The sequence below is a fragment of the Clupea harengus genome, chromosome 10 (genome assembly GCF_900700415.2).
Source record: "Clupea harengus chromosome 10, Ch_v2.0.2, whole genome shotgun sequence".
NCBI classification, from domain to species: Eukaryota; Metazoa; Chordata; class Actinopteri; order Clupeiformes; family Clupeidae; genus Clupea; species Clupea harengus.
The window spans coordinates 7,939,656-7,962,864 of record NC_045161.1 but is presented as its reverse complement, the minus strand read 5'-3'; the positions used below and the strand labels follow the sequence as shown (position 1 = coordinate 7,962,864).

The 23,209-nt window shown below is 43.1% G+C and overlaps 1 protein-coding gene across 6 annotated transcripts; it reads right to left on the bottom strand.

Moving 5' to 3' along the window:
• Positions 1–2,357: 2,357 nt before the first annotated feature.
• On the bottom strand, positions 2,358–20,624 carry LOC105894183 (adaptor related protein complex 1 subunit sigma 2). Of its 6 annotated transcripts, XM_031575206.2 has the most exons (7): positions 20,454–20,624; positions 19,115–19,293; positions 15,014–15,122; positions 14,474–14,611; positions 13,294–13,324; positions 4,120–4,128; positions 2,358–3,488 (listed from the first exon to the last, which is right to left on the bottom strand). In XM_031575206.2, exons 1-7 carry the CDS (start codon positions 20,454–20,456, stop codon positions 3,379–3,381), a joined length of 579 nt encoding a protein of 192 aa, XP_031431066.1. In that variant the 5' UTR covers positions 20,457–20,624; the 3' UTR covers positions 2,358–3,378. The 6 variants fall into 6 exon arrangements, with proteins under 6 accessions (XP_031431066.1, XP_031431068.1, XP_031431069.1 ...); XM_031575208.2 differs by lacking the exon at positions 13,294–13,324 and having other exon boundaries at positions 20,454–20,622; XM_012820667.3 differs by lacking the exons at positions 4,120–4,128; positions 13,294–13,324 and adding an exon at positions 10,994–11,074 and having other exon boundaries at positions 3,401–3,488; positions 20,454–20,623.
• Positions 20,625–23,209: the final 2,585 nt, after the last annotated feature.

Below are 23,209 nucleotides of genomic sequence, written 5' to 3'. Positions count from 1 at the left end.
GATGGAACCTTGCTCCTCTGATGTGTTGGTTTCCGATGATAAGCGGTAAAGGGAGAAAACTCTCCCCACTCTGAGTGTTTAGGGCAGTCATATTTGAGCAGCAGAGGTAAAGGAAATCAATGGCAGCAGGGCTTCCCATTACGCTCCTGCAGGAGGGAGTCAGAGCTGGAGACTGATGGCCCATGGAGGAACCCTACAGTGTTCACTGATAATTGGACAAAGATGGATAGATCGAGCCAGCATTTTTTCCCCCAGCACTGCACTCACTGGGTGTTTGTGTACAGATAAATGACTCAGGATTATGTACGACCTATACATACCAAAGGGTTGCTGCATTTCCCCTCAGGATATCCGTGCTAAGAATATTTGTTTGTGATTTTTTTTAGTTCTGTGTTTAAAAATGAACACCCTTCAAAAGACTTTTCACTTAGGTTGGTCAGTAATGTAGTACTGTGTAGGATTTCTTACCTAATCAGATCATGAACAGCTATACAGGTAATCACTAAAAACAAGGCTATGATGTTAAGAATGTTAACAATTAAAGCCCTGAATTCTTTGTGAATTAAAAACATGGTGCAGGAGAAAAAGTCAGTGGTTGGGATTCCAGCCCTACTTGGAAACCTTCTCTGGACCGTCCCAGAATCTCCAGCTGTGAACTTCTAGAATTATTACCATCTTTAACACCATTACAGAGAGCCCGGTAAGTCTCACTGGCCCAGATGATATGGAAAGGGGTCAATGCCAAGATATAACTTTTTCAAATAATAAAAAGGCAAGCCAAGAAAATGTCCTTGTTAAAGAGGTAAAAAAAAAGAAGATGAAACTCACTTTGACAGATATGGCTGGGGGGGATGAAATCTCCCTGATCCACCCCATGTGAGACTGAGGTGCAGTCGGATAAGGCGCTACGGCACAGATCTAGGGATGTATTTCAGCTCTGTTGAGAAGTTCCTCTCTCGTTTGGGACTTTGAGATGAGCCTCATGAATGATGCTAAGGTAATTTGCAAGCACAATTTGTATCACTGATGCAGTACTGGGAATAAGGCTCAAATTATTAAACTCAAACCAATAAGGGATTTTCACGGCTGTGTGAGCCCCAGGCAGGTCTGTGTGGGACTACTTCTCTGCCCAACTAAATTGATGCTTCCTTGCCAGCTTCACTTGAGGCGATATTGTCAGCTTCATTAGGCAATAAGGACACTCACTCAACAAGGACTCTTCTTCCCCCGAGTAAGCATGGGCTTTGGACTGTGAACACTGCATTTGCGAAATTCATAAACAGAGCAGTTTTTACTTGCATTGTTTCACACAAATGAAAGACTGGCGCAACACAATGATGCAGTAGGGAACTGATTCTGATCTATGCCCCATCCTAAGAAAGACAGTGGACATGTACCTAAACATTTATAATTCAAGTTCCTTTTCGACTGCTTTGGTGGAAAGATAATTCAGCTGTTTGAGAAATTTAAAGACACACCATAGGAACGGTATGACAGACATTGGCTGGAATAAGCATTGGCTCCAATGATTATTCATGGTCGCAATCAATATAGAGAGAGTTTTGAATGTGTTTGACACAACAGGGACCAGAAGAGTCAATTGTAAGGTAGGCTGAGTTTCATTTTTTTAAGGAGAGCATGTAAAACCAGGGTTGGAGTAGGCCATGATTATAGGGATTATGAGTTAGGCCTTGACTTGCTTGCGGACGCGCACACAGATAGTTGCAGACACCACAGACGTGTAGTTGTTCTTGTTATACTTGTTACACTAGTCCGCTTTGAGTCTGCAGTTGCGCAGTCGGTGCACTTGTAGCCTAATGACAAAGGTATACGGACGTCTGCACAGAGCCGCGCGTACACCCTCTGACATCACACGCACTCTAAAGGAAACCTTGCTTAGTCCTACTCACAAACAAAATCTTGCTTTGGCTAGGGCAGTCCTTTCAACTGCCACAAAGTGGCCTTGGCTAATAATATAAAAACATACAGTAGATGTTCCAATCAACCAATTTCTTTTGCATACCTGGCTTGTTTCGAACTGCAGTCTTTATCACACAGTCCCACGACGCTCTCAATCACCTCTGTTCACGTCAATAGGTGCTTTCTCTACAGTTAGTGAAAATGAGCTGCTGCTACAGGTTGTGCATGGCACACACTATGGTGCCACGACTTAATTGAGTGTGCTTTCTCGGCCACAGAGTATGCCTACACTGTGCTAGAAAGCAATGGTAGGTTACAGGACAGTACAATTTTCAACAGATCAAATTACTTCAAAGTCATTAAGTTCTTGTTGACCTGCTTCTGTTACATTGTGGGTTAAGATGGAAATGTCAAAAGTTTGAATGTCACTAAACGGCGGCAGTAAACAAATGTATTTATTTTATTTTCAAACACCAAACACTGGTACATAGATTTACAGACACAACAATTACAGGTAATACTTCTCCATGACATAAGCTAGGCTACATACACATGGGAGAGGTGATGCTGAAATGCCTTAAATACTTACAGTAGGGCTAATATAACATAACAGGAGTGGGTGGGCTATCACAGGATTACGTTCATCAGTGATTGTAAATGCAGCCGACATCAGCGACTATACAAAATATAACCAGCTGTGACGATACCTCAGTTAAACATATTCAGTAGCACTTGCATTGTAAAGAGCAGTAGTTCACCATGAAACACAGTGGAACATCTCTAAGAATGTTCAGGGCAGTGACATCAAAGGCTTCATTTTGTGCTTTCAACAGTAACAGCCAATCACAAATGGAGACAAGCAGTAGACTCTTCACATTGTTTGCCGCCTCAACTGCTCAAAGTAACATTTTCAACTAAGGCAAAAAAAGAAAACAACAGAAATCTTTGGTTTTTGAGAATGAATCCCTTTTAACATCTCTCTTTGTGTGTAGGCTATATAATACATTATTATCCATTCAAAGAAAATATTATACTTAAGAAAAGTATATACTTCCAGCTTCAATATTCTGATTTCATTCTTTTTAAAGAGTAACCCACCGAAAGACCGTTTACCACTTTGTGTGTGTCTGTGAATTCTACACCTACTGGTAAATAGCTGTTGAACTGCAGATTATCTTTCCTCCTTTTAACTCTGATTGTGGTTGTATTGAGAGTAAACTGATATGATTCTGAAATACTGTTTATCTATCTTAAGGCTGAAACAACAAATTATAAAAAGGGTAATGATTTTCTGTAGGCTTCTACTAACGTGAATATGTACAGTGCTACATCATGTGTGTGTTTGTTTGTATAGAGCTGTGTGTGCTGTAAAAGGACAATGAATTGAAATACATGATGAATAGTGGAACAGAAACACATGTGTGCGTGTGTGTGTGAGTGTGTGTGCGCGCTACATCTTCAAGCAAACAGACAGGCAGCTGGCAAAGTAAGGTGGACAGCCTGGTGGAGAGCCATGGTGTTTATGTCAATCCGATCTCTTCTAGAACACTCCTTGGAGTCTCTGCTTCCTACAGGAGGGAATTGGCAGAGTCAAAGTAGCCCTGGTGTTACAGGTAACACTCAAATACAACCAACCACCCCCCACCCCCCCTCGCCACAGGTAACACACTTCAGTTCTGCATAAGGTGAGGGCCACTTCTTCCTAATCTGCCTACAGCAGGGACACACTGACTGATGGGGGCTAGGCTCTGTAGTATGGTACTTCACTCATGGAAAGAACAAACTGAGGAGACCTGCTGTCTTATGGAAGTGGACAGAAAAGTGACTGGGAAATGGAAAAAAAAAAAAAACGCACATAAAATGGGCAAACGGTGGTAAAGATTGGTTTCAGGGTAATTGGTTGGGTAATCAAGTGGGATATAAACAAACAATTGCAGAGTAAATTAAGTAAGTTTCATTTTATCAATTATATGGTCGTTATTTTTGTCACAGGATATACTAAAAGTGCAAAACTCACAGATTTGAAACACAAGTAAAATACAGTTGAAGACATGTCCATGTAACCATGACACAATCAGGTGTGTGAAAGCAGTGCAGCAACAAGTAGCAGGCAGATGGTTTAATGATAAACTCACAAGGGACGGGTGTAGAATTCAAAGTGCACAGGGACAACACAATTCAAGCAAAAACAGCACTTACTTTGGCATCCTAACATAACGTTCGGCAAAAGGTAAAGAGAAAAGCAGTGTGAGCACAGGTTATTCATTTTCATCAGTTTTCCAGAGCATGAAGCTGGAGGTGTCCTTTTCTGCATATTGATTTTTTTTTTCTCTCTACCTCACTAACTTCCATCTTTCACTTCTGAGAGATCTGTGACTTCTCTACTCTCTGCACCTGCTGGAGAGTGATGAATGATTCATGACTTTAGAGCCCCCCTACGGATGGATTGAAAACCCAATTAGAGGCAAGGCCCTTTTTTCCTGGCGTTCAGAGACGCTGTCATTGGAGACCACCAGGTGTGAGTGTGTGTATGTGTGTGTGCCTATAATAGGGCTGTACTGGAGAATTGAGCCCTGTATTAAGCTCAGGTCGATTATCTGGTCCATGTTGGTTAAAAGAGTCATCATGGAGAAGCCTGCTCAAGTTAAGGCCCTTTGTCCCACTGAGATGAATACTTTTTTTGATGGGTCTTATTAACACTTGGTTGATATGATTATCAGTAGACAAACACGTTTCTAAACATTAGTACTAGGTTAAACCTGGAAACAAAATGTCCCAAATATTTGTAATATTCAATTCAATTTTATTTACATAGCGCCAAAACAATACAATTGTCTTAAGGTGCTTAATATTATATATATATATATATATATATCACTAGTTGGGTTGACATGATCTAAACCCTGCATAAGACCCAGCAAAGATAAGAATTCATGTTATTTTCCTCGTATTGTGACACATTTATATTTCATTACAAAAACATCTCCGAAGTACTTATTTCCCTGGCTTTACTTAATCTTGTTTCACTTGTGCTTTTGGGTGGTATGACATGGTCAATAAAGTTGAATTGTGTGTGCCGTCGGAATTAGATTTGCCAACAGCTCATTAGGAGGAACACCTCTGGGACTGGAAACAGATTGCTGCAGTAATCCAACCTCCATGTGCAAGTAATCAGCTACAAAATGCTGCATGTAGCAGTACAAAATCAGACAACAATTCTTAATGCATCTTGAGACCCAAGTAATCCTTGCAATTTAGGGTGATGGCTTCTGAATAGGGATCCGTCCCCTCAAAGTAAACACTGTGGGGATTAAGTTGAACTTCTGCCTGCACACACACCCTCATCACTGGCTGGGCTCAAGGAATGCTGAGCCCCACTGATTCCTGGTCTACACTATAGGACACCTTATGCATCGCTGTGCCAACTCAGGGGTTGGGAATCCCATTTGCAGTGAACCGTCTGAATGATATCCAACACATCACTGGTTAAAACTTGGACTTGGCCGTTTTTGTTGTTAGATGATAAAATGCTTCTAGGCCAACATAGACATCATTCAAAAGGCACTTTGGAAAGATATTATAACATCCTTGATTATTAGCCCTCGTTCTCCTGTGGAATAATAAACATCACCCAGTGTCCTGTCCTTGTTATTTAACATGGCATGCTTGCTTGAGGCACTTAGACTTTGCAAACTTCTAGAACTAATGACCCAATGTCCTTGGAACTGATGACTGGCAAGAGACATGGACTGAGATGGACCTAAGAACCAAATGTTCAGCAGAGAAACAAGAGACATGGATAGGAAGCAGAATGAAACCATTCTTGGGCAATATGGTTCCTATACGTTGCTTAGAGCTGTCAAGGCTAGATATACAGTATATTGCGAATATGCTGTGCCACTATAATTGACATGGAAGTAATCTAGTAATGGTAATGGAGTAATCTAGTAGGTCTACAAGAATTTTCATTTTTACAGACAACAAAAACTGAAAACAGCAACTTGGCAGACTGTTGAAAGGCCATCCACCTAAAGCATTTGAAATTCCATGAGATAAATGCGGTGAAATTCTAATCAATTCCTCAGGCAGATTACACTAACTATACTTCATTGACCCAATTTTATTCATCTTGAAGAACACACAATCATAAATAATAAAACTATTGGTCAAATGTGCATTCAGAAATTTGAATAGTTAATACTTTCAATGATGACACTGTTTTCTAACACAAAATACAAAATATTATGCATAGACAGAAACTGTAATAGTAGTAGTGACCCTATTAAAGCCATTTAGAGTTAACCTATGATTCATAGCTATTTACATCTATACAGTACTTTTGACTTCTACAATCCTCTTGAGTTTGACCTTTTATACAGTTAAATCTAGACTTACAGCCTTAACATTATTTCTCAGTAGTACAGCCAGCTGTCATGTGCACAGTGGGAGAGGTGTGCACGTAGAGGTCATGCTTCATTTCACCTTAAACAAATTAATCATATTGCTGAATGGTATAATTCTTTTTACGATTCCTATTATTCCTATAATGACAACAATCCCCTGCATTTTTAGAAAAGACTAGTACAGCCGTATAGCACAGTACTATAATTTCTAATCTATGATTTTACTCCTATAAGCCTATAACAATAATCCTTACCAATTACATACAAACTGTAACTGAAACATACTCTAGCAATGACAATTTGAAATACATTTAAAATAAATTTGATAAAAGCATGGCTTCTTTCACAGTACCATGTGTATGCACACAGAACAATCATCTTGCCTGATTGGTCTGAGACATGAGTACATGAGAATGACAGATGAAGTAGTAAAACCAAACATGATAAGTACAGATAACTTGTGTGTGTTTATGTGTGTGTATGGAGATGAATCAGCCCCAGGGGGCCTGGTGACACATGAGGGACCCCCGAGACGTCGCTGCAGTGAGGATGGAGGAGGAGGAGGTGGAAGAGAGGAGGAGGAGGAGGAGGAGGAGGAGGAGGAGGAGGCGGCGCGACCGGGCGCTGTGGGCAGGGCATGAGGGGTGGCTCGGCATGCAGGATGGACAGCTGGCTGCGATAGCAGCGGCAGTGGCAGCAACAGCAGTGGTGGAGGTGGCAGCAGGCATTTAATACACAGGCACATTAAAGTACTCATGTCGAGGCTAAGGGAGAGAGAGAGAGAGAGTGAGCGAGAGAGAGAGAGAGCAAGAGAGAGAGAGAGCAAGAGAGAGAGAGAGCAAGAGAGATAGAGACAAAGATAGAGAGGTGCAGACACACATACACAAACACTTACACTAAACCTCATATCATCATGCACAGCAAGGCAAGGCAAACCCAACCCCCTAGTCACCCTCTCGAGCCATGGGGCCTACAGGGGGGGTAGGGGGAGGGCAAAGAGCACAGGACATGCACTGGAGAGTCTGCACAGGGGAGGTCCATTGAGAAGTATGCACTTGAATGTGAAATGAATAGGAGTACAGTATGCAGTATTATTGATCTACTGATCAATATTACATCCTCCCCTCCCTTTACTGCTTAGCTGGATAAGAACATATATATTCTTCTACTGTTTCTCATTATCCATAATATTCCAAGAAAAAAAAAAACGTCCAAGATGAGTACTGCATTGCTGCAAAAAGGGTGAGATGAGTTAATGTGTGCATTTAGGTGTATGTGGAGTGTTCGTGTTTGTGTGTGTGTGTGTGTGTGTGTGTGTGTGTGTATGAACTGCAGAGGGAGCTCTCTCCATTGACTCAAACGCAGCAACTGTGATTGGAGGCCAAAGCGACATACTGGCTTCCCTCCTCCTTTCTGAGGAATGTTGCGCTTAGATCTTTTACTGAGAGCGAAAAACAGTTGGAATCCTGGCTAGGGTCCCTTATCGCCAACAGAACACAAAGGACTACAGAAGACAAATTACACATCACAGCAGGACACAGGGCAGCACTGCGCTCCACAAAAGGGATCTCATTTGTTTGAGACACAAAACTCTTGTTTTAGAAGGGCTGAAGTCTACATTTACATACAATAAACAATATCCACCTTCCTCTATGATCATCTCCTTTTTAAATGCGTGGTCTACTCATCAGTGCTGGTGGGGTGAAACAAATATGAATCCACGTTCTCTTATCTACATATATGTAAACACTATCCTACAGACACACAACACACACCCAAGGGCAAGTATGAATCCACATCCTCTTATCTACATATATGTAAACACTATCCTACAGACACAACACACACCCAAGGGCAAAAAAGAGCTTTACTGACACATAGTGTTAAGGGAGAGGAGGTGGTGTTCTGGCTGTATACTCTACTGATACTACTAGTGATGTAGTATAGTCCCTATGAGGGTTCTACTGGCACACACACACACACAGTATTCACCTCCACATGTTTATTTCTGGAAAAGACCAGAGGACTCTGAAGACACATTTGGACTCATCATACCTGCAGGGCAAAGAGTTTAAGGGAAACAGGGGGGAAAAAACGCTGAATCATTCAAATGAGGACACAAGCCGGCATGTCCCTCAGGACCAAATGTACTGTGTAAGATGGGAACTCTTTCAGCAATACACTCTCTCTCTCTCCCTGCAACTCCTCTTCCCTCCTACCCCACCCCAACACTTCCCTCCTCTCAGCCATCCTCCCCACTTACCTCCAGCATGAAACCAGCTCAGCGCTTATGCTTCAGGAATCTGCTGAGGTGCCACTATTCCCGGACAAAGCGCTCTCTCCGACTGCTTATGTTCAAAACAACAGTCCAAGCACCACATCGTTTTTCATTAAGAACTAATTAAAACGGTTTCGTTCTAATTCCCCCTCGGAATGTCGTCTTCCAAAGTAATTATCTGGCATCGGGGCCCTTCGTGGTGCCCAAACTTGCTGTTCAAAGCCGCCTACCACACTTCCAATTTAACTCCCTTACCTTGCAGCTTTCATTAAGACTCAGTTATGTGTTGACGCCGTGGTAACAATTCAGAGAGGGCTTATTTAAAAGACGAGAGATGATTGGGCATGCAAGGAGAGAAGAGTTTATTTGAAGATTAATGATGCCAAAAGGCACAACAGCAAACACGAGGCTTTGAGTTCAGTTCACCAATTAAAGCGTTGGAGTACACCTTCAAAGTCTCAAGTGCCAAAGAGTCTTTCATCAATAACGTTTGCTTTTCTCTCAAGGGAAACGTAATGATCTTTGCTGTAACAGCAGTGCTTCTTACCTAATGGAAGTCTCTTGTCTCACTTTGTCGCATTCCTAGTCACCTACTTCTTTCACATATGTTCTCTCTCTATTTTTTCTCATCTCTCTCTCTCTCACACACACACACACACACACACAGAGACATAGAGAAAGAGAGAGAAATGATTACCTCTGATTGCCATGACCTACTAACAGTGCTTATGAAGGAGAACCTCTTCAGCAAGCATGGGAAGAAAGAATAATGGACCAGAAAATCTGAGACTAAATGTCATTAAGTGAGGAACTGACATGGATGAAATGACATGGATGACGGAGAGTCGATTCATCCTACCCTTGCACATTCTGTTGCCCATTTGTAATAGAGTGCTCTAAAAAGGTCCATATAAGGTCACCCTTTATCCTCCTCCTCATCATCACAACCATCACTTGTCACTGAAAACCACTCCTTCCCTCCTCTGAGACTGATAGTGTCCCTGAAATTTGGATTTAGACTCCCCTGCTGGTGGAAAAAAAACACACAGACACAAACACACACACACACACACACACACACACACACACACACACACACACACACACACACACACACACACACACACACACACACACACACACACACACACACACACACACACACACACACACACACACACACACACACACACACACACACACAAAAACAAACAAACAAAAAAGACAGACTCCAATTGCTTTTACTTTGGAGTAAAGAGCAACTGTCGCCAGACTGGGAGCCACGGTAGTTCTGAATCAAGCAGAGTCAAGGCCAGCACTGCAAACCCAAACCATTAGATTTAATGCTGAGCCTGTCTGAGTAGGGGAAACAAGGTCACTCTGGCTATCAAGTGCTCTGTGGTCTATTAAGCCTTGATAGACAAACTATTGTAAGTATTCTTTGCACAGAGAGAGAGGATATAAGAGCCTTGTGAATATTTTTTTAAAGGAAATGCAATTGTGGTTTCGTCACTCTGGTCATGACTTAATGGTGCTGAGTCACTGGTGTCAAGAGCTGTTGTTGATCAGGATACATTGAAGATCATGGTTAAGTATTGATGCTTGCTATGGCGCTATGCCTCCTCTGAGACCACACTGGTATGTGTCTGAGACAAAACCTACCAAATTGTATTTCTCTATAAAATATTCATACCATGCAAAGCTGTTATCTCCTTGAAATGACATAGGAATAGTCACTTCCTAAATGTTGCTATGGTGCTGTTTGCAGAGGTAGAGTCCTGCATACATTAGTCAGTCTGTTATGCATTTTGTAGATTTGTGTGGGTTTTGTTCACCTCAGGTACTGTGACTCCTACTTTCAAAGTATGCATGGTTGAAACATTACTATGCATTTATTCATTAAGCAGGTACTTTTAGCAAATGCAACTTAAGAGTCAGGTACATAATTCATCAGTATATGCGCTCTCTGGGAATTGAACCCATTGGATTGGTGTTACAAGCATTTTGCTAAACCGATTAAACTATAGAAACACTTTATTTCAATTCATTTTTATAATTACATTGCAATGCATGGCTAGGCTACTCATCTAACAGTTTAAGGGTACTTTTAAGCCCTTGACAACAGACTGAGAAATGTAAAACATCACACCAACCTTCACTGCCACACAATCCTAAAGGTTCTTAGCTAACATGTGCATCCATAGCTTTGCAATTTGGGCTTCTAGTTCTGCTTCTGGCACCCTGCAGAGGACCTTGAGTTTCCCCTCCTCGCTGACAGCACTCAAGACGGGAGTGAGAGGGCCACATGCGCTCACTCCGCATGGCACGGCACTCGCTAACTGGCTGGAGAAACCCCATGCTGACTGACCAGGTCAGTCTGGTAATTACCGACCCTCTGGCAGCAGGCCTGGACTCTAGCCCCTCATTATAAGATCTCCTCATTGGCCAAACCTCCCCAGTCCTCCGTCTGGCTCTACGGACACAAAACCCAGCCAGTCAGAGAGGACCTGACTCCTGTGCTGCTGCTGCTGCTGCTGTTGTTGTCTGTGGACAAGCTACTGGAGCTCCAGTCATTTTCCCCCCGGAGTCGGGGTGGGAAAAAATTATAATATCCTTAATGGTAAATAAAACTTGAAGTCAGGAATTAAAATTTGTGTTAGAGCTTGGGTAACTCCTTTACGTTTGGGCAAGAGGTAGGTGTGGGATATTGCTTTTGGCAGTAACACTGAGAGGCTACAGCTCTTGTAGTGAGGCACTGGTGTTTATGGGAGACTGGGCAATTGGAAAGGCACTGAGGTGGAAGACCAGTAATCATAAGTGACATCTCTACGTACAATACAAACCTTTAGAGTTAGAGGCAGTGTCAACCACAGAGACTGCAAAATATAGCAGGTCTTCTTGGAGGATGTTGGATAATTAGCAAATTAGTATCGATGTTTCCCTGCGCTAGCTAAATTACATGGCCATAGGGAGTGCAGTCCTGGTTGTTCTGTAATTAGCTTGTCATAGTTTTTACCATTTCTGTTTTACTCTTCTGCTGTGTTTTATAATGTGTTGCATATTCAAGCTCAGATTGCACATTAAGAGTCTATGTACTTATACTTTTTGTTATTTTGAATAAATCAATTTTATACAATCATAATTTTCTTTACTAGACATGTCTAAGTAGGCTTGCTGTGTACTGTCATCTCCATGTAAGTGTCTCTCAGTAAATCTCTGAACCACAACTTGAGAACATTTTCTTCCACACTTAATACACCTACACACATATCAAATCTGCATTCCAGGAATTTCAGCTACGTGCACCGCTAGTATTTAAACATCAAGAGCATTTGAATGTCTGAATTATGCCATTAGTTTTCACACCCATTCTCTTAATTCTCCTACTAAAGCAACCATTCAGATGCTTTTTAAAAAACAACATAATACGCTAGCCTGCTTAGCATGTGTTTAGAATCACTCCTAAAACTGTGTTTATCCTTTCCTTAACGCATTCCTTAGGGAATACATTCCTTTAAGGCTCTCTCCAGTCTAACACATACGCACACACACACTCAAGGTTGCATGCCTCTTTCATACAACCATGGGGTGGCAGGTGCATTAGCGGCAGCACCAGAAATGGCTAGCCTAACGGGTGCAGGCTTCTCCGCAGCCTTGTGAGAAATGGAGCCAAGAGCTAACCACTCTCAAATAATGACGGCGGCGGAGGCAGGTTCGGGAATAGTCATCACTGCCGGCTGCCTCTCAGTGGACTGCACATTTGGGTCACATCTCTGCGTGTGGCCTCAGCACAGCGGCACCTCAAGACAATGACTGACTCCACTATTTCCCCCCTTTTTCTTTAAGCTTTTGCTAGCTTGGGCCTTCCAGACAGGCAAATCCTATAAAAAAAAATGTCTGGCGGTGTGTGTCGCGGAGAGCTGAAAGAGCTCTGCTGGAGGTCTGGAGGTGAGCCCTGCTGGAGGTCAGGTGATTGGCTGAAATAGTGGCTAGCGAGTGAGTTGCAGTGGGAGAGTATAAGAGTGGCTCCCTCGTTCCTCACTCGCGAAAATGACACTGTTCTGCAGGGTGGCCCCCGAGGACAGTGGTTTGCCTATGAGTGATGTGTGTAATTTGCCCGGCAGAGGGGCAGAAATGAAAGCCATTCTCCCATTCACTGTGGTGACTGCAGAGACTGCCAGATAAGGGAGAATGCATTTCCATCTTATTCCAGTGCCTAAAGAACTGAAGTTCTTATTGGGTGCAGGCAAAACACTTGCTTTGATCTGATAAGGTGGGAGACTAGAGAATGGACTATTTCCTTTGGACCCACTACAAATATTTATTTTGGCTTGAATCCCTCTTTGTCTAATTACTTTCTGTTTTGCCTACAGCCTGGCTCTACTTGGCATCTAGTTGCACTATTTGATGTGTATATTGTATCAAAGGAGTATCACATACCAGCATCTAGACTGCTATGGAGTGATTCATTGTAATAATAGAATAACTAAGCTGCTGTATTTCATTGTTAACATGAAAGGAAAATGTGCTGCAATGCAACAACGTTATAGAAGCTGGTTGCTGTAGAGATCGCTGGTATGTGGGAAACCTTTGCTCTGTAGCTAGCTAAACATTATACAACTACTGCTACTGGACTTGCTAGATGGAATGGCTAATCTATAACTCATCTTCAGAGATGAGGCTGAACTGTACCTGGAAAGAGTCGGATCTGAAAATCTAGATTCTGTAAATCAGAGAGAAAAGGAATGAAGGGGAAGAAAACAAATGGGGGCAGGGCGAGAGAGAGAGAGAGAGAGAGAAAGAAAGAAAGAGAGAGAGAGAGAGAGAGAGAGAGAGAGAGAGAGAGAGAGAGAGAGAGAGAGATGGTGTGAAGATCAAGAAAGCAGGCAAGAAAGAAAAAATAGACATAAAACCTTTACCTGAAAAGAGGAACAAACTCAAAGGCTGACAGCAACAAAAGACCACAACTAGGAGGGGAAGGCATGAGTGAGGCCTGGCAACAGCTCTTCAAATGTCACCAGTAATTGTTGTCAACCGATAAAAAGGCCTGACACTCTTTTATCAGCTGCTCTGTCAATGTGTTGCATTGCACTGGCAACAATCAGATCTCTGCTCTGATATCTGTGCGCGCCAGAGTAAAAGCTATCACGCTAAACAATCTTGACAGATATAAATGCCCTTCAGTCAAACCAGGTGACATCTGTTAATATCCAAAAACTGACTAAGTTCCAGAGGGCTTGTCTGATTGATCTGTAGGGAGTTTAACTTCTGACTACTTCAAACCAGTGAGTAAACTGTGCAGGTAAATACTGTGAGTTTGTGTACTGTAGTATATAAGTACTGTGTGCATGTGGGTGTGAAAGCTACAATGGTATTTTCAGGTAAATATGATGCCTAACATCTTAAGAGGAGAATGTGCAGAGGAGAGGGGCAGGTCTCTCCCGACTGTAAAAACGTCCTCCGGATGATTCAGTGGTTATTAACTTCACACTATAAAGAGCTACCCGCAGAGGAAGGAGTGCTTTCTCGCAACACGGAGGCTAATATACGGGCGCTAACAAGAGGGAGAGCAAAAGAATGCTCTCTGCAGAGACAGGAAGGAAGGGGAACTGTCAATGTGAGGGAGAGGAGAGAAGAGAAGAGAGGAACACAAGCAGAAGAAAGAGACGTCTAGAGGGAAAGAGAGACAAAGTTCAAAGGGAGAGGAAGAGAGATAGGGAGGGGCAGCGGCTAGAAAAGGTGGGGGGGGGTGGTGGTGGTGAAGATGATTGGAGAATAAAGTGTCAGAGAGAACGGAGGACTCTTGTAATAGAGGTTGTTTGATGGTTCTTGGGGATTCAGGCGGGCTAATGTTGAAGGGGAAGAGGCTTACCTCCTGCAGCAGGTCAGCCTGCTCTATGGCCTTCAGGACATTCTTCTTGGAGGTCTCCTGCGCTTCTCCTCCCAGCAGGAACTCGTCCAGGATGAAGTAGGCTTTCTCAAAGTTAAAGATGATGTCCAGCTCACACACCTGCAGCCCAAGAAGCCTCATCACACACACACACACACACACACACCTTCCTACAATATCCACATCACATAGACATATATCCCATCACTACTTAAAAGTATGTGGTATCAAGTCCACATGATGGGCCCTAATTTCATTGACGGGCAACTTGCATTGGGCAAAGCAACAAGTACAGTCCGCCACGCATGAACTAAAGCTAATTTAATAATTTGGCAAAATCTTGCTAATTACATACCATGACTAAGATCCTAAGCTCAAACAATTGCTATTAACTAGGCCCTATATGGTAACATGTGTACTGAATCACCCTCATTGATTTACATGAAAGTTAACCAAAGGTGCGTTGATAGTCCACTATCAATTTACATGAAAGTGCACAGCACATGAGTGGAGAACACCTACACTGCCAAAATACTTATCCAGCAGCTCCACATAGCGATGGATGATCTCCAGGGTGATCAGCTCGTTGTCCTGGTCCTCTATGGCACAGCAGAAATACAGGCTGGCGTATCTGAAACAGGGCACAGCGAACACAGAAGGCCTCCCTTTTGTCAGTTCTCTAAAGAAGAGCGCTTCAGCCGCAAAAGCAGGACAGCTTTCACTGTGACTGATGGCCAAACTAAGTCATGAAAGGAAAGCCATTCATGAAGGTAGAACGCGAGAACTGAACACCCCTCTGGCACGACTGTGCGGATAATTCTGCTGAAAATGCAGCGCTGAGTCAAAGGCTTTGATTTTATGATGATGGAAACAGAGGGGATATGGGATTGAATGTGCATACAGTATGTGTGAGCATGAGTCTGTGTGTGTATGCCATAATGAGTGTGTGTGTGTATGTGTGTGCATATATGTGCGTGTTGTGTGTGTTCATGCATGTGTGTATGCATGTGAATGCATGTCTGTGTGCATGTGTGAGTGTGTGTGTGTGTGTGTGTATATGTGTGTGTTTGCACATGCATGTGTGTGTGTCCAAGTATGTGTATATGTGTGCACGTGCATGCATGTGCATTTGTGCATCTCTTTCCCTTTAAGGATGCTAACTGCTCTATGCATGGCACACATTTATCTTCCTCTCTCCCTCTAAACTGGAGACAAAGCACAAACAGAGAACACTTCTCTCCGCTGCGCGTGTGATATATTGCCTCCCTGCTCACTCACAAAGTGCTGAGCCAGCGTTCCCCACCCCCGAAATAAAGTATTGCTGTTTTCAGCATATAGGATATTCATTTGACCGGCTGGCGAGGGATGCCAACGTCTTCATCTGTCTCACACTTCACTCTCATCGCTCCTGCTCCCATTCCAACCCCTACAGCCCCCCCCCCATCCCCCGCCCCCTTCCTCTCCTCTTTTTTCGTCTCTTGCGATAACCTTCTTCGAGACAAGAATTATTTCAGCATGTGACTGCCACAGTGCATAGTGACTTGGTGAAATACCACAGGGGGGAAAGGTCATGCAGGACTCTAAGAGGCTTAGAGACTCTCCCCCCCCCCCCCCTGCATTTGATAGAGATATGCAGCACAAGCCCCCTAACACAGTCACATAAAATATCACATCCCCTGTGTTAACCCGGAAAAAATAAAGAGGAAGAAGAAAATAGTGTCGCAGATGCACAAGACAGCACGCTGGCAAATAACAGAGAAATCAATGGTTTCTGCGTGTACACATTCATCTCTTCTCTCAGCCCTCACTGTAACAGCGGCGTGGATCTTTGTGCAGCTATTCATCACTAGCAGAGCTCCAAGTGCCGTTAGCCTACAGTCACCTGCGCCGCCTGCCTCCTCCCAGCCATCAAGGGTGGGAATATTGACACAGCTCCTAAGTCAACTCTGCCTGCGTTTCTGTCACCAAAGGATGCTCTCCACTACAGTGTCAAGTGGTTTGACAGGATTGTAAGGCGGTATGTGTGAGGAGGAGCACTGGGCATTTGACACCAGAGTGTACACTATGTGACATGAGTAAATACACAGCAGCTGAGGTGCTTCTTATGCAGCCACCACTTCCTCTAGAATTCAAGCATTTAGCACTGCTAGTTCCTCCTATCCTGGGTACGAATATCTGTACTACATACATACATACATACATACACACGCTGTGGTTTTGTCTATACACTTTTACAGTGTATGAAGGTACAGAGTGAAAGAGAAAGCTGTCTTCTCTTCATACATTTCAATGCATGCCTTTACTTGCTTTGCATAACGCCTCTAGGCTTCCACAGCATCTAAAAAATTAAATAACAGGGGAACCAGATTTGATTGTAAGCTTAAGCAGTTTATAAAAAACAACTTGGTAATCTCATTTCATTGTTGAGGGTTTAGCCCTGCAACACAACTGCTCCAATTTCATAATCACCATCCAGGTTTTAGAGGCATATTCTAGCTCTATACACATCTATACACACAACAATGAGGAAAAACTAGCCAAACTAACTAAACTAAACCACCTTGCCCTTAGCACAAATATGGATCTATATTCCGTTCAGTTTAAAATCCGCTCTCTAACACGCTTTTCCCTGGAAAGAGTACAAGTGCTAACCTGGCAAGTAGTAAGCAAAGCGGGTCCAAGGGTTGCACTCGTCAAGTCTACCAAGTACGTGCTTAGAGACTAAACTCTGGCCTGTGGCTTTTACAGAGCCTCTGTGTGCTGTTCAACCTCATGAAGCCTTGAAATGAGGAGCAATGGACTGTGTTATGGAAATGAGGTGGGAGCTTGCGGAGGTCTTGATTACCGCACAGATAGAATGTCGCATCGGAGCAAATCTGTTTATAATTGAACACTGGGCAGTGCAACATGGGGCCTCGAGCAGACTGTCAAGGATGCTCTGCTACTCCTCCCTGCTCTTCATGGATTTCTCTTCTGCTCGCTCCCTATTCCCCGGCAGCAGTTTTGTCTTTCTAAAGTTCTGTTTCTACTGACCTCCTCCCTCTATATCTCCTTCATCTGTGGAGAAAGAATACCTCTCCTTTTCTTTTGCTGCTTGTGTTTTCCTCTCTCTCTCTCTCTCTTCCTCTCTCTCTCTCTCTCTCATAAATCACACCAGACGGAGCGTTTCCCTCGGTCAAGCTGAGCAGACCTGTCACTTTCCGAGGGGGACGTCTGTGTTACAGACTCTACCTGCCAAGGGCTGTGCCGTGAGGGGATCAGGAGTCGGCATGCTCCGTACAATCTCTACCCAACCGCAGCAAAAGATAACAGCCAGACGCTCCACAAAACACGGCGCTTTTTCGAATGACAAAATGCCTGCGCCACTTCATTAGCTTGCCAGGCACATGTCTTTTTATGTGACAAGAGCTAATGAAAATTAGCTTGGCAAACAAAGAGGAGCACGTGTTCATGTTTTTTTATGTGCTGCGAAAGGTCAGTAATAATTTACCATGATCGCTCAAGACTGTGGCAGGGGGATTCTGCATGCCTCTCCAGGCCCGGTGAGGCTCGGTGTGCCGGTGCGTGTTGCCTGTTGTGGGTCTGTTTTGATTTGCTCTGGTGAAGGGAGCTTGTTTTACATTCTTTGCCACTCTCGGCCTAAGGTGACCCTGCGCCTCTCCTTGGATTTCTGATGCTCCAGTTTCTGATTACATTTCTTGTGAGTAACAGAGAACAGAAGCACCCTTGACAGCTGTGTCCTCTACCACACCTTTTTTAAATCAAATAAATAACACCCATGAGAAAATGCAGAAAGAAAAAACACTACAGGCCTCATAGAATACACAAATACTGTTGCAAGTGTAAATGCAGCATTCAATTCTGTGTTGAAACTAAACACATGCCTTAACGACATGCACCTGAACACTGATCTCTAATCAGATTTGGGTAAGAAAAACATCAGTGCACCACCAAACGAGCCACATCATCCATGTGCATGAGATGTGGCTGGTTGCTGTTTGGCAGAGTGCGGTCACCCTGCTTGATTGGCAGGGCTGGTTGCTGTGTGGTGGCGCCGCGAATGGGTCACGGTGGCTAAGCCCACACTAAGAGCCAATCCATTGGTTGGCACGGCAACTGTGGATAATGAGATGAGAATAATGTTCTCTCCTTTTTTTCCCAGCAATCCAGGCGTGCCACAGCTTTCATCTTTTCCTTTAACCCCAGCTCAACTCTCAACGGCCAGAGCATGCTGTCCCTCACTCAATCAATTACAAGAAAGATGAAAAGAAAACAAAAAATAGACTGATTCCAGCAATTCGGTTAACATGTCACATTTTCACTGTAATACTACAGTAGACACAGGGGATAGAAATCAATCCACCTGTATATTGTGCTGACAGCTCTTCAAAGCTAGTGCATTTCCCCTACTTTGCCTTGAATGTACGAGAAGGCTTGGAAAAGAAGGGGACTTGTTTTGTGCTTGCATGCACCAGGTATATAGCATTTATCAGCAATACTTTGGCAGGGAAAAAGAACTCATGAAAACGAACTTGATGAACACATAGGTGCATTCCACCTCGTGTCTTTCGGTTACTACATTGACACCTGGGCATGTGACCAACCCATCAACCACACACCAACCTCTTGTAAACAATCTTGAGGTCTCTCCATTCGAGAAAGCTGCACATCTTGGGCTTGCGCGCCAGCACGGTCTGCACCAGCTCCCGGGTGATCTTCTTCTTCTCCTTGTCCGACAGGGGCACATACCACTTCTGCAGCCTCAGCTTGCCCTGCCGACTGAACAGCAGCATGAACTGCATCTGGGGAGAGGCACGGTCAGGGACGGGAGACAGGAGACGTGAGAGGAGACAGCAGGGGCAGTGATTATGATAGCACCAGCCACAAATGGGGTGAGAGAGAGAGGGGGGAGACAGAGAGAGAGAGAGAGACAGAAAGAGAGAGAGAGAGAGAGAGAGAGAGAGAGAGAGAGAGACCAAGCAGGGGAGGGACAGGATACAGACAGAGGGCAGCGGAAAGGGACAGCCAGAGGTCAAAGGTGAGAAGCGGGATATGGCAGAATTCAAAAATAAAGAGAAGAGATGAGATCATGGAGATGCACACACAGAGAGAGAGGAGAGATGGTGGAGTTGGTGTTGGCGATGGAGTGGAGAGGCGTAGAGATGAAGAAAAACAGTATTCTGTTCAGTCACCAAACGTGTGTTTGTAACCAAGACATGACTAGGATGAATTACCTTAGGACAGAGAACAGCTTCACGACCTCTGCAGGATCGATAGTATGATACTTCAAGGATAAATGTTGACCTAGATACTGAGTGACATTATAACCCTATCACACAAACACTCATAATACCCATGCTTTACTTTGGTACAAGGAGTAGAGGGTCGACATCGATGAATACTTTCTCTCACAACGCAGTAACAGGACATAATAGAACAGACAGGAAGCCTAATTTAGAATGATTAACACGCTCGAATTTAGAGCGTGAATGATTTGTGTATTGCCTTGGCTAGAGACCGCATCTGTCTAGAACACACACGGCATGTTGATACGGAGTAAAAACCTGCACTCGCGCCCAGTTACCAGCATCACTTGACTGTTTACAAATTGGGGATAACGCAATTTTACCAACCTGGTTGTCACACCAATTAACTCTTCAACTTAGAGCGCAATAGTAACCAGTCTGCTGTTCGTTTTACGAGCGCTCGTCGTAGTTTAATAGGCTTAGTACTAAAAGACCAAATCATGTAGTCTTATTTACCACGTTTCCTTACCAATAGTTCATTCAGTAAACTAGTTTCTAGCTAACTATACCACACCAAGACGCCAACGAACGTGGGCTGGCGACGTCAAGAGTAAATCTACACTTTTGACAGGAAACAACGCGCGACAGTTCGGAATAAGCTTCAATAAGGCAAATGGTAGGCTATTTCCAGAGTTCTAAATCCTGACGATACTCACCATGGACCTTAAATGTCTGTCTTTCCAGGTAAATTACGAGCTCATACCCAACGTGGTTTTCACGGTGATTTCAGAGTTTTAGTATTCACTGTGTATTCCTGTGACCGGTTTCCCTTAGGTTTTGTTTCAGTCGTAGCTACCCTGGCCCGTCACTTGACCGTTATTTCCTCATTGGTTTAAGGATTACTTTAAAAATCTTCATTGGTCCAATCTTGCCGTTATCCCCGCCTACACTCGCCTTGGATTGGGAATATGGCTATGATTCGCTCTAGTATACGTCAATCTTATTTCTGTCAGTCGCAATGTCATTTCAACAAGCCTCATGTTTTCTGAAGGAGAACACACTAAGGACCCATACTTACAACTCTGACAGTGATGTGAAGCCTAATAAGCAACGGTATTCAGTTTTTCACAATACATTTGATTGAACAATTATTGACCCACAACTGTTTACCTGTAGCCTTTAGTTTGACCTCACATGACTCACCATATTTAGTCTTCAGGACATTTCAGGTGTGATAAAATGAAATTGCACTGACAAGAGGAGTTTAATTAGTATGGGTATATAACCCTGCATGATAGGAGCTCTACATTTAACATTTACATATCACCTGGGCTTTCATTTTTGCCCTCCTCCATTGACTGCTAACCCAGGCCAGTTATTTGAGTTTTACACGAGAACCCTAAACAAATGTGATGAATTTCCCGATAAGATCAAACACAGGTAAACTGATCATATAAGCATATAGGGCTTCGTAACCTACACATTCTGAAAACACTTGGAAAAGGGTGAACTTCACGGTGATTTAAAGATCACAGAAGCCATATGCAGAGCTAGAACGCCCCCTTCTGACTGTCAGAGAGAAAATATTGACGTTGCAAAAGAGGAGAACGTAACCTAAAGTGTTAAATTATTTGGGAGTTTGGACTCGTTGTTTGATGCATTAATATACTAATATGTGTGTATGTGAAGACTAGTGATTTGTATGTGATTTGTATGATTTGTATGTGTAGACTAGCGAATACATCAACCAAAAGAGACAATAACCAAATAGTATTAGCCCGTAAAAAACATAAAAGACCTTATACAAGACACCGTTTACTCCACATCTTTGTCCACTAGATGGGAGTGTTCGCACGTTCTAGTCTTCATTAACCTTTTCAAAGGGCTGTCATTGCTCTAAGTAGCACTGGGAAGCACCCAATTCGACAATACCCAAATTAACATTGAAATGTGTGTCAGGGAATGACTCTGATTTCCAGATTAATAGCCATCATCCCGCCAATCTCACCTAAATTTACATTTTACTGTATGCGTATAAATAGGCTTTGAAATAAACATAGGCTACTCACTGTAACATATTGAAACCAAATTCTTATTGAATGTGGTATCAGTTAGATTTAAATGTTGTTTTTCAGTTGTGTGTATTCAGATGAATAAATAGGCATTTAAATATTTTCTGTGCATTTATAAGTAAGTGTATGGCAGGAGTGCACACACACACACAATAACACATTGCACTTACACACAACACAGTTGTCAGAGCCAGAGAGTGCTTAGCCTGACATTAAGCTGGCCCTGACAAGCTGAACAGTGAAACTAAACAGCTGCTGTTAGCATGTCTCATAGATCATGACAACCCGTGACAAGTTCACAATGAAAGCTGTGCTATGACCTGATAGTACAAGCGCGCTTTATTTCTCCTACCATTTTAAATAAAACAAAACACGACCACGCATTAAAAATCAAATTGATTCATGACTAAAAAAAAAGATAGAAATAGGAATACATAATGAATGATGGATAAAAGATGGTTATTTTTACATCCAGGCAGCTGCAAAATCAAAAATGGGTCTTCCACAGAGGCAGTGCTAGGATCACACCAGGTTACTAAGCAACAGCCACATATGCAGGATTTCCCCTCCAACAGACAGTCAGTAAGGTCTTTAAATGCAGAGCTGTTTTGAAGCTTTTACAGCTCTGGACCTATACCATGACTTAGTCAGACTACTTGGGGCATATGCATAAAATTATTTAAAAAAAAAAAAACATGTAGCGAAAGTAGTGCAGCTTGTGTTTGGTTGCAGGAGCAGCATGATGGGTGAGGTCGCTTGGCTACACTTGCACTTGGAAGACAATCATGAGGACGCCTCAGAAACCCAAGACAACTACATCTAAATATTGACATATGACCATTGTCAACCTCAGTAACCACACTCTAGAACACAAGACATTCACCAAGGCATTTTCTTCAAAGTAGAAACATTTTATTCAATACATAACGGAATTAGTCATTACGGAAACATTTACATCAACGTAAAAAGATTAAGAAACGAACAAAAACTCAGGCGCGGTCAGTGTGCACGTCATTCCCCGCCTTGAACAGTAGCATAGCTGAGAGAACCTCTAGTTGCGTGATGGCACCCCGCTTGTTGAACTTCGACAGCCGGGCCGCTTCGGCACCAATCCACTGGCTCACACTTGTAGCATCTCGTTTTGAAACGCACACCGTCTCGTTGACGTACGGGTGACTACCCTGTACCAAAGTGAAAATAATTTATCATAAATCACATATCATCGAGTTTATATACCACATGGATAATGTTTCAACGAGATTTTTTCAACCCACCTCTTTCTGAAGCTTGTATATATAGTTTGAAAAAGCCCTTGTCCTCTTCTTGTCAGTTTTCTTAACACTCTTCGGTTTCCTGGATTGTTTTGGGCACGGGGCCTTCATTTTAAAGATTTAGCTGTG

Coding starts and splice junctions, on each gene's coding strand:
- LOC105894183 (XM_031575206.2), bottom strand. Junction 15,123..19,114: donor CTCAAGATTGTTTACAAGAG/GTTGGTGTGTGG, acceptor GCCCTGTTTCAG/ATACGCCAGCCTGTATTTCT. Junction 14,612..15,013: donor TGGATAAGTATTTTGGCAGT/GTAGGTGTTCTC, acceptor CTTGGGCTGCAG/GTGTGTGAGCTGGACATCAT.